Genomic DNA, 12,834 nt, shown 5'->3' on the forward strand with positions numbered 1-12,834 from the left:
CCGTGGAGGCCATTTGAGTACAGTGAACTGATTGTCAGGATCAAGAAACCAGTCTGAGATGATTCACGCTTTATGACATGGTGCATTATCCTGCTGGAAGTAGCCATCAGAAGATGGGTACACTGCGGTCATGTAGGGACGGACATGGTCAGCAACAATACTCAGGTAGGTTGTGGTATTGACACAATGCTCAATCGGTACTAATGGGCCTAAAGTGTGGCAAGAAAATATCCTCCACACCATTACACCACCACCAGCCTGAACCGTTGATACAAGGCAGGATGGATCCATGTTTTCATGTTGTTGACATCAAATTCTGACCCTACCATCTGAATGTCGCAGCAGAAATCGAGACTCATCAGACCAGGCAATGTTCTTCCAATCTTCTATCGTCCAATTTTGGTGAGCCTGTGCGAATTGTAGCCTCACTTTCCTGTTCTTAGCTGACAGGAGTGGCACCTGGTGTGGTCTTCTGCTACTGTAGCCCATCTGCCTCAAGGTTGGACGTGTTGTGTGTTCAGAGATGCTCTTCTGCATACCTTGGTTGTAACGAGTGGTTATTTGAGTTACTGTTGCTTTTCTCCTCTAGCACCTCTGGCATCAACAAGTCTTCTTCAGACCATTCTTTGTAAACCCTAGAGACAGCTGTGCGTGAAAATCCCAGTAGATCAGCAGTTTCTCAAATACTCTAACCAGCCCGTCTGGCACCAATAACCATGCCAAGTTTAAAGTCACTTAAATCACCTTTCTTCGCCATTCTGATTCTTGGTTTGAACTGCAGCAGATCGTCTTGAACATGTCTACATGCCTTAATGCATTGAGTTGCTGACATGTGATTGGCTGATAAGAAATTGGTGTTAATGAGCAGTTGTACCTAATAAAGTGGCCGGTGAGTGTATATAAACATAACAACCGCCTCTCATGCCTTCCTCACCTTTGGTGGTATCTGGCTCATTCTGTAGATTTTCTTGCTCACTTTAACATCATGCATAAGCAGATCTGTTTTCTCGCTAGTTCAGTTTTCCTACTTAAAAAAAAATAGTCTGCCATGTAAATAGCAAGTGGTTCCACTAAAACTTGCTCTTAAAAGCAACGGAAGATAAGACTCTGATTGATTTAACACATGATACGAACCAAACACACCCATAACACGTTAAGAAAATAAGGACAGCTTTTAGATCATGAGCCGGGTAGATCATAGCAAAAGTGGATTTGAACATGTTATAAGAGCTCCTGTGCCATGCACTTCAGATGCTTAGATAGATAGATAAATAGATTCCTTAGTTTCTCCCTCACTGGCGTATTCTCTCTCCATTTTGTTTTCAATCTTTCAGTCTCTCTAAACGGTGGTGGAAGTCCTATAATTTAAACATTAAACTTGTAATTACTGTCCATCTGAGTCTCCTGTCTGACACTGGCATGAGCATTTGAGAGAATGACAGTGATGTGAGCCGCGAGTGAATGCATATGGAGTGGCGGCTCGTCCAGTTTCCAGCCCATGAACAGACGACGGCCTAATTATTGACCCACTTTGCAGCACGGCCCATCGCTCAAGGGCCGCAGTCTGTCACCCTCGGTGCGCCAGTCCAACACAACAACAACAACAGACAGACAGACAGAGACTGGAAACACATTAACCCAGAGCTGCAGGGCGGAAGTGAGCGACCGACTGTCTGTCTGTCTCTGATGGAGTCCATCTCTCATTATGGCAGCTAATTAAACCAATAATAGCCATTGTGAAGGGCTGGGCTCAGACCAGAATGACGTCGGACGGTTTGATTCCTGCGGGGTTTTCTTTCTCTTTCATCATAAGCTCCTCACACAACAGACACAAAAGTTTGAAGAGGCTGGTAGTTTCAGGCTATTTTCACACGCGGTTTGATTGCTTGGTCTCAACTTGAGTTTGTTTCTAACTCTGCTCCCTCTGTCAGTGCATATTTCTTGACATATGCTACACATGATGATCACCTACATTATTCAAGTAGACTGGAACATAGACTGGAATACTGAAAAAAACACTGTTTTTATGAATTTTGCTGCCATTTACATATGAGATTAACAGGAACATTTGCGAGTTTGAGACCCTTGCTTTAAGATATATGTATTTTTTAAATGTATATAGAAAAACTGTTAAAACAAGCTTTATAATAACAATTTGAAATGCTGCATATTAAATTGAGATATTTGGGATATTATATTAGTGAAGTCCATTTTGGATAATTAAAATGAGAAAAAAAATACTATAATACATTTTAAAATAAATAAATTCATGAACTAATGAATAAATTAACAAATAATTAAAATGAATAAATAATAGTAATAAATAATAAAATACTTTAATGGCACAAACTTAATTAATTTGGAATATTATATTGGAATATTCATTTTGTATGAGTAAAGTAAGTATAAAAATAATAATTATTAAATGTCATTATGATAATAATAAGGTTAGGTTACTTTACTTACACCCGAAGTTACACTTGGTTTGCCGTCAAGAGTCCTCATTTCACAACAGTGCCACACAAACATATTGACAAAAAACAAATAAAATAAAAATAATTAAATAAATATATAAATAAATATAAAATAAAAATAAATAATAAAGTAAAGTAAATTAAAATTAAAATTATAAAAATAAAAAATAAAATAAAATAAAATAAAATAAAATAAAATAAAATAAAATAAAATAAAGAAGTAAATAATCACTTCAATTCACTCCCCCTGCTGCTGGTATTAAACTATTTTTGTATAGTTTAATTTAAAATATAAAATTTTAAATAGAAATAGAAAAAAAATAAATAAATAAAATAAAGCAATAAAGAATAAAAAATAATCACCTCAATTCATTTCCCCCTCACCCCCTCAAGTCTATGCTTTATTTAAATGTCTAATGCCTGATGGTATGAAACTGTTTATGTATCGTTTAATGTAAAATAAAAATAAATAAAATAAAAGTATAAAGGATAAATAAATAGTCACTTCAATTCAATCCCCCGTCACCCCCCCCCCCCCCCCCCCCCCCCCCCCCCCAAGTCTATGCTTTACTTAAATGTCTAGTACTGCTGGTATGAAACTATATTTGTATCGTTTAGTTCTACAGCTTGATACTAAAAACCTGCGACCAGAAGAAAAAAGCTGAAACTCTGACTGTAGGAAGTTGTTGAGCAGTGTCACTTAAAACTGTACACAGCCTCTAGATTGGCTAGTGAAACCCCAGTCAGCTTACTGGACTACTTCACTATTTGATTTAGTGTGTTTTTATTCTTAACAGAAATGTTCCCAAAGCATGACACCAAAGTAAAAGATAAAACGGATTCAAGAAAAGCATGGTAAAATAAAATCATCATGTGTTTATCGATATGGAAATGATTTCACTTTCTCAAACAGAATACTCGCTGGTGCCCCTTTTTACACACTGCTTCATAATTCTCATCAAAGGAGAGTTTAGAGTTAATAATTGTGCCAAGATATTTCTATGACTGAACACTTTCAACAATGCTTATAATAATAATAATAATAATAATAATAATAATAATAATAATAATAATAATGATACACAAATGAACAAAGACAAATAGATAAATAAATATCCACTTTCCTTATACTTACTCACTGGAATATCTTGACAATTATCAGCAATAACGATTATTACTATGCTGACTAAGTGTTTTAGTGCGTTTTGCATGGCGAACAGATCATCATACCGTGCCAGACTCATGCAGGGGTCACTGAGGGTGGCTGAAGAGTTGAAGTATTCACGAGCGGCCGCCAGAACCAGCTCCACACTGCGGCTGTAAGACACACGAGCGTGAGCTTTAGCTCGGAGCGACACGCTGACCGGAGTGTCCTCTGAAACACCACTGCAGTGCATCAACTGACCCGCCAGACGCACATTCTCCTCTCGGCTCGAACACAACAGGCTCTCCACAAACACCTAAGCAGATGAGAGACACATTTGCAAACACTTTTATTATTCTACTACACCATTCACACAAGTAAATCTGAATCAAGCACTGACATTCAAAATTCTGAAAAAAAAAAAAGAATAATCACCGAACATTTTATATAAAAATCCTTCGAAACATCAAATTAATTCAGATTGTTTAAGGTCATTCAGTGACTTGTATAAATTCAAAAGATTTTATAGAATTACAAAACAGTGCCATACACTTGTAACATAAATTACATTTTTTTGTGTGTGACGTAGAATAAAACTGTAAAAATAACATTGGCTCTGAGAAAATGTTTAGAAGAAAAACTCATTAAAACATTTAAAAAGGCAAGTTAAAGAGATTAAGTTAAAGAGAGTTCACCCAAAACTGAAAATGTATGCCCTATTTAATCACTTTCCAAGTGATTTCAAGTCTATATAAATGTCCTTATTTTATTGTTGAACACAAAAGAAGATATTTTCAAGAATGTTAAAACATTTTGCATACATTTGCACAAAGCCCAACCATATGAAAGATCTGTTTATAAACAGAAAGACCAACAACAGGATTAATCCCAGAAATCAAAGAATTCACAGCAATGGCTACTATACTTGCAACAATCTCCACTGTAAATCCCCAAAAACGTATAGCCGAAATTTCATTTCAGTTCATTTTCAGTTTTCTAAATTTAGTACCTTACGCCATGATGTGAATTCATTTATCCAGAGCTTTCTTTTTAAAAATCTGATATGACACTCTTTTCCAGATACAACAGTTGTTCTTGTTTCAAGTAAATATTTGGCTTTTTAAAAAATCCCTTTACAATAATCCATGATACAAATCAGAAAATGGATTCAGGTTAGACAGATCCCAAAGAATAACTTAAAATAATTAAATGATATATATATATTTTGATACGTGACCTACAGTTTAATAAAACTTTACAACCATCCCTCATTACAACATTTAAAAAGGCAAGTTACAGAGATACTGTAGTTAACCCAAAATTAAAAGTGTACTCCCTAATTACTCACCCTCATATGATTTCAAATCTTTATAATGTCCTTTTTCTATTGTCGAACACAAAAGAAGATATTTTCAAGAATGTTTGAAACCAGTAGCCATTGACCATTCTACAGTAGGATAAACAAATACTAGCATGATGGAGTGTGAGTAAATGATGACGGAATTTCAGTTTTAGGTGAACTATCCCCTTTAAATCTGTAAACAAAGGGGTCAAGTTTGCACAAAATCCAAATGTAACAGAGGCCAGTTAGCGAAGTGCTATGCAGGTAAACCTCAATCCTCTGACGTTAAATGGTGCTGTAGCGACAGACGCATCCCAGACAAGCCCCCAGGTGTAACCTATCGGTCCTACTGCACCCAACCCAGGTCTGAGCTGGGATCTAACCGTCGATTCTTTGGAAGGGAGTCGGTTGCTCTAAAAAGGAGGCTAAAGACCATGGCCTCTCTAGCGTCTGTTGCTAGAGCACCCTTTACGTCAGAGGAGTGAGGTTTACCTGCATAGCACTTTGCTAGTTGGCCTCTGTTACACTCACTCCCCCAAACCTTACTCCCATCCCGGACGAGCCCCCAAAAGTAACCCACCGGTCCTACAGCACCCAACCCGGTCTGAGCTGGGATCGAACCGTCGATTCTTTGTATGGGAGTCGGTTGCTCTAACAATTAGGCTAAAGACCATGGTCTCTCTTGCGTCTGTCGCTAGAGCACCTTTTGACGTCAGAGGAGTGAGGTTTACCTTCATAGCACTTCGCTAGCTGGCCTCTGTTACACTAACATAAGAAATTCTGTTTCTCTTCGTAAACAGAAAGAACAAATCAGACCAATGTAATGGATGAATCCCAGAAACAAAATAATTTACAGAAACGGCTTCTATACATGCAATAATCTCCACTGAAAATCCTCCAAAACTTGTACCCTAAGCTTTCATTGTTTTTTCATTTTAATACCTTACACCATGATGCAAAAATTCATTTATCCAAAGCCAGACACTCTTTTCCAGATGCAACATCTGTTCTCATTTCAATAAAATATTTGACTTTTAAAAAATCCCTTGACAATAATCCATGATACAAATTAGGAAATGGATCATGGTTTAACAGATCCAAATGAATAGGTCTTTAACAGATCCCAAGGAATATCTTAATTTGTGTTTTGAAGATAGACAAAGGTCTCAAGGGACTGGAGCGACATGAAGATGAGTAATTAATAACATAATTTACATGTTTAAGGTGAACTAACACTTTAACAGTATCAGTTCACATTAAGAAAGTGGTTGAGAAAGACAGAGAAAGAGAATTAGCAGCGTGTAGCACAGACCCAGAGGAAGAAGAGCTCAGGTGTGGCAATTAATCAGCTGTCTTTAGTCAATGGCCGATGAGACAGAATCACTACAGGAGAAATATCAAAAACTGAGAATTTAATGACAACGCAATCTCAGGAGCAGCTCTGCGCAACAGCTGTGATGCTGTGGGTAATTTCAGTGCTGCCTTCAGATACATTTAGACAGAGTAAGACATCAGCTGTGTTCTGCTGCTCTTCATAAAAGTTCACTCATTAAAACATTGTAAAATTAAAAGAATAAGCTTTAATAAATAATATACAGAACTAGGCCATTCTGCCTTGATCCATTCTGCTATTCACACACAGATATATTTGCTGCCCATTATTTTGTGTGTGGTAATGTTAAGAGCACACTTTCATGTTTAAACCGTGTTAAATTACTGCTATTGGATGTTAAATTTTGAAAATGTGCCAAAAAATATGCGCATAACTGAGTAGGATAAACTTTTTATCCATTGAGAAAAGATGCGCATAAACTGCAAATTGCAGTATGCGCATTAAAAAAGGTCATGTGATTTTGTTAAAAGAGATCATGTGATGATAAAAATGTGTGTGAATGGACAAACCAGCAAGCTGAGCATATTGTAGAACATCTGAAATGCTGTTTTGGTCATTGTAAAATGCCTCAACCATTTCAGTATTAGTGTTATTACAGTATATTATTAATGACCCTTAGAATCAAGAGTGTCTGTGCTCTGCATCTCATGCCTTCAAACGCCACCGCGCGTTCACTGAATGTCAGGATTGCCTTCTGAGGTGCAAGTCATTTATTAAATGAAGAAAAGATTAATGCAGCTTCTCCTACCGCAACAAATTTCTTTTACTGTTGATATTTGGTGCCAGTTAATCAGGAAGTGACAATTTTGTTTGCTTTGACTCACCGGAATGAAATGCTGCTTTATTCGCAGGTCTTTTATGCGATATTCCAGTTTTGCGCATAGAGTAAATTCACATTTTTGGATGAAAACATAGCTATTGAGGTGCTCCTGTGGTATTTATTAATAGTTTGAAAGCATTTTTATTTTCTTATTTCCAGTTTTCACCTTAATTTTAGTGGTTTTATCACTTGTTAGAAGCTTTTTAAATGTCGTTTTAGACATATAAACATGTTAAATATTCACTATTTAAAAATGTAATATTTAAAACAATAAAATAATAAATCCAATAATACTCCGGAAGTAAACACTTAATACGATTTTACAGTTTAGTTAAATATATTTTTTTTTTCTTTTTTTTTTTAATAAATTTAAATAAGTGAAGGTCTTTTGAGCATATTAAGATTTCAGTACTAAATTAAATGACAACAGAAAAACAGAAAAAGACTTCTAAAATAAGCATAAATAAATAAAAAAGCTACGGTACATATCTTGCCCAGTAAATTAGAAAGTGTCTATTTTTAACTCTATATATAAATAAATATCTACATAAATAACTTGCAGGTGGTGTTTGGTCACAAAACCTCAATGTCATTATCTGCGGCTCTTGGAGTTTTATGTGGTCTTTAGAAATATAATCTGCAAGTGCTTTAATCTGTCTGCATTAGAGGATCCAATATCTTCAGTGCACATTGCACCTATAACTATAAACCGGTTAACTCCCAACACCACACAAATGAAATATCCGCCTCTGCTCAGTCTGCAAGCCAATGAGCCGTTCCTAATGCACACCCACAGAAGAGAAGCGGAGTTTAGAGCTGCTCGCCGAGGTCTGCGCAAGTTCATTAGCTGTTTAGCTATTGAAGAGATTTCAAAGCAACTCTGCTGCACTCCGTCAAATGGACCCAGACGCAGAGGGCGAATGGAGAGAATGCCAATTCCTTAAAACTACATCCAACTTCTTTCATTTTCCTCTCAGAACTTTCAATTTACTGCTCATCTGGGATCGTCTTTCCGTAGCCTGGAGAAAAATACATTGCTGGAGCCCGTACTGACAGGAACTGGGTAAGAGCAATTGGAAACGAGTACAGGTTGAAGGATAATTCTCGTTTGTTGATTTTTTTTTTGGTTGTTGTTTTTAGTCGAGCGGTGCAGCGTTAAAGATGAACTCCTGACGGCGAGTTCAGCTCTGCTTGATTGTGATGAAGAAATCGATGAAGATGGGAATGCAGGCTCGTTAGAGAATGCTGCTAAATTACAGAGCAAACAGACAAAGCCCGCTGTTGGCATCAGATTAATGTTCAGTTTGAGTCTCTTTCACACATTCAGATGCACGGACATACACTAACACAAAGGAAAACCAGGCTGAGCAACAACAGACGACAACGAGAGGATAGATAATGTTGGTGCTGCGATTAAAAAAGGAAATGGTAAAAAAAAGTCAAGTTTAACGATCACTATAACACTTAGAAAACAAAATAAACTGCTACAGTTAGAAGAATAATACACTGTCTAGCGTAATAGAATTAACAGCTTTGTGACAAGTTCCAATAGTAAGAGTAAAAATAAAAATAATGCATACTTTCTGAAGTAGGTCACAATTTTTATCATCTACAATGTGCTGTAACTAATCTTCCAAAGTAACTTACTTGAAGGGATAGTTCACCCAAAAAAAAAGGCAAATAACTGACTATTAGTCAACCTCAAGCGGTTCCAGACCTTAATGAGTTTCTTTCTTGTGTTGAACACAAAAAACCTGCAACCACTGACTTCCATAGTAGGAAAAACAAATGCTATGAAAGTCAATGGTTACAGGTTTCTTTCTTCAGAATATCTTCTTTTGTGTTTAACAGAATATTAAATCTCAAGAAGGCTTGAAACAAGTAAAGGGTGAGTAAAAGACAATTATGGGTGAACTATCCATTTAATGAAGAAGCAAACAAACATGCGCAAAGCACAAATAGAGTATCTCCAATTACCTCCAGAATTTTCAAGAGCCGAAAATTGAAGCTTTTTGAAAACGCTGAGGAGGTCATTTTCATTTTAAAATGGTGCTGCTCCGTCTCAGTGTGGATGGGGAAAAACGGAGACATCGGAAAACAGAGGCGTGGTTGCTGATTGGGGCTTTTTTCTCAATATTAAGTAGCCTACACAAAGTTCAGTCATGCATCCTCTCCTTGTAAGTTCAGACTTCGCAAGTTTAATATAGAAAACAAACACCTGAGGACACGCTGGGTAGGGAACGGTGTACTTTATAACATCATTCACATCACCCTGGCTTCGTTGTTTCACAATCTCAACAATAAAATGAAAACATGATTTAGGGAACTGCTATTTTTATTTTGATATTAGCAACTTAACAGACACCAAAAATGTTGAGGGGTCGTGTAGACACATATTTATATGAGCATCATCTTCACTGTATGCATATTTATAACAAAACGGAGCCTATAACAGAACAGCCTTTTTTCATTTTTATTGAAAATGCGAAACATATCCTGTCCTTTTCTCTTAATATCAGTTTTAATAATCAATAATGGCCATTATAAAAGTGTAACGTACAATAAGTTTATACAATATAGGAAATAAAGACAAGCAATCAGTCAAATGTGCAGAATCTGTGTACGTGGTTACATAAATAAATATATTAACTTTTCTTTGTGCTCAGTCAAAACACGTTACCCGAGAACAAGTAGATTTTAAAGAGTCGTGGAATATGTGGTTAGATATAGACAAAATTAATTAAATATCACGTTTAACAAATATAAAGAGATTAGATCCAGCGGTAGATCCTTGATGAACAATCCGACGTGCACAGCTCTCATCGCTGCAGTGCATGCCAGAGTGTGTGTGGTCACGTGATGTGCGTTTTCAGCGGTGTAGTGTGGACGAAGAGTTGTTCAGAAACGCTAGGTGAAACGCCAGTGTGGATGCAGATCGTTTTCATTTTAAAACGCTGTTTTAAAACTAAAACGTATTAGTGTAAATAGGGCCTATAAGGCTGCATTTACACTGCAGATCTTGATGATCAATTCCGATTTTGTGACTGTATCCAATTTTTTTAAAGACCTTTTAAAAGTGACTCGTATCCGATTGTCTGCATTTACACAGCACACGGCAAAGGCACAATGACTAGGAAAAAAAAAAAGAGCGGGCGCTGACTAACAGCTGATAATTAAAGAGTGCTCTTTTCTCTATTCCTGTATGCTATCTATTCGCAGCTTTTGACGAGCTGTTTTACTATAGTTTATGACAGAAAGGTTCTCATTTATCCATCTTCTTTTGATATATAGGCTTTTTTTAAACCAGCAGGTATCCTAATGTCACGTGTATGAGATTTAAGGTTTGGGACTCGGCTGAAGTCTGTTCTGAAAAGAAAGCGTCAGACTTGACGTAATTCGCTATGGTTTTTAATGACGTGTGACTCTCATTGACAGGTGAAAATCCGATCTACCTGCTTACACTGCAGACACGAGGGCACAGATCCGATTCATATCGGATAAATTTCCACATATGAACAAGGCCTGAATCTGATTTGAGTAAATCGGAATCCATGTGATTTGTTCCTGCTTACACGTACATGGGCCATATCCGATCTGTGCCACATGGGAGAAAAAAAATCCGAATTGAGTCACTTGAACAGTGCAGTGTAAATTGAGCCTAAGAAACTTTGCAAGTACATGTCAACCTACACTAGCCCAAACCCCAACCTAACAGTCTTCTTGTAGTCTAATGAGAATTAGTTGGCATGTAACTTAAATTCAACAAAATGCATTAAAGAGACCATCAAAATAAAGTGATACCCATACTTCAATAAATGAATGAGACAAGGTTGTTCTGTAAACAAGGACATTATTTCTACTTCTGACAACACCTTGTAAGATGCAACCAAGAAATGCACTGCCCTTTATTAAAAAAATCCAAATAGTCTTAAACCACTGACAACACTTTACTCAGTGGACATTTAAAGTAATATTCTTATTATGAATATGCAGTCACTCACTAGTGCGATATTGCACAATTATTATATATTTTATTATAGTTTAGTACCTGATGGCAAGCCTCTGGCTCTAGACAGGTGTACACATTCTGCTGCATGTCCAGGAGATCTTGAAGTAAACTTCTCCACACGGTCTCACTCACAGGAGGGTTTCTAAGCAAAAAACAAACAGTGGAACAGGTGCACATGAGTGTTCAGGGAAATGCCAAGCTAGCTGAGACTGTGTATGCCTGTTTGGTTGTGTATGGGTGTCATACTTGCGTCCTGTGTGACGGGTGAGTCGGACCATCAGCTGGTGAGCTTCCTCTTTGCTGTTCTGACTGTTTCTCACAAAGAAGATGGGCTTCTGGAGACCGTGCTTCTCCAACACCTCAGCAACACTGTGGAGAGACAGAAAAAGATCCTGATTTAAATAAAACTGCTTAAAATGGAGTTTACTTAAAGCCTTATTACTATGAGAAGATTCAATTCTATTTTTGTACAATACTGTTCAAAAGTTCGAGTTTCTTATCTCCTACACTGTCCAATGCTGCATGTAACTGATCACATTATTACATTGTAAAATAATTGTTTCTATTTCAATATAATTGACATGGCATTACTTTGTGATAAAAAGCTGAATTTTCTGAATTATTATTATACGTTTTATTTATAGGTGCCTTTCAGGGCATTGAAGGACACATTGAATAGTCCAGTGATAATAAAATGAAGTCAACAACAGCCATTTAAGGAACACTATATTTTTTGTTTGAAACTAGGCTCATTTTTACAAGTCCCTAGAGTTAAGCAGTTGAGTTAAATAGTTTTTAATCCATTCAGCCAATTTCTGGGTCTGGTGGGAGCGTGTTTAGCTTAGCTTTGCATAAATCATTGAATTAGACTAGGCCATTAGCATCTTGCTTTAAAATGACCAAACAGTTTCTATACATCTCCTATTTAAAGCTTGAATCTTCTGTAGTTACATCGTGTGCCAAGACCGATGGAAAATTCAAATTTAAAAGCTATTTTCTAGACTGATATGGCTAGGAATTATACTTTCTCTCCAGCCTAATAGCCAAGCAATTTTGCTGCTGTACCACGGCTGCAGCAGGCTCAATGATATTATGCAGCGATTGAAAATCGGCTAGCTTCTGTTTTACATTTTATGCATGTTTTAAATGCTCCAACAGTGAGTCTATTATGCGAGTTTAGTAGCTGTCTTAGAATGCACTTAAACGTCAAGGTTTGGGCAGTGAAGGGAGATAGAAGACTGCTGGAATTTAGAAACAAAACAAGAAACTGTTGAGAAACTGTTGTGGGGTAGGAAGCTCTCACAGCTGAGACTTTTAGGAAGAGCAACAGCGTTTCCAGCAGCACAAAAAAGCTTTGGTGGACACTTGCCCTCAGACCATTACTCAATTCTTGATATTAAAAGAATATGCACAAGAGTAGCAGTACTCTTCAATGAAACGACAGGATGAAGGTGATTAATATTCTTCATACAGAAGAATGCAGAACAATTAACGATATTGTTATAAGCTTCAAAGAACAAGGTTATTTCACAGATGACACCCAAATCTTTAATCGATTAGACACAGGAATTGAGAAATTATCTAAATTCACAGAGGAAATGTTTGACTTTTTTATTGTGTTTTTGAGCCAACAAGAAGAATTTCAATTTTAA

The 12,834-nt window shown here is 36.7% G+C and overlaps 1 protein-coding gene across 1 annotated transcript in view; it reads right to left on the reverse strand.

The window, feature by feature from the left end:
• nbas (NBAS subunit of NRZ tethering complex) overlaps positions 1-12,834 on the reverse strand; it is a 350,427-nt gene that overhangs the window by 227,977 nt on the left and 109,616 nt on the right. The window contains 3 exon segments of the mRNA XM_056480954.1: positions 3,705-3,934; positions 11,222-11,324; positions 11,429-11,551. Coding sequence (XP_056336929.1) covers positions 3,705-3,934; positions 11,222-11,324; positions 11,429-11,551 — 456 coding nt within the window.

The sequence above is a fragment of the Danio aesculapii genome, chromosome 20, assembly GCF_903798145.1.
Source record: "Danio aesculapii chromosome 20, fDanAes4.1, whole genome shotgun sequence".
NCBI classification, from domain to species: Eukaryota; Metazoa; Chordata; class Actinopteri; order Cypriniformes; family Danionidae; genus Danio; species Danio aesculapii.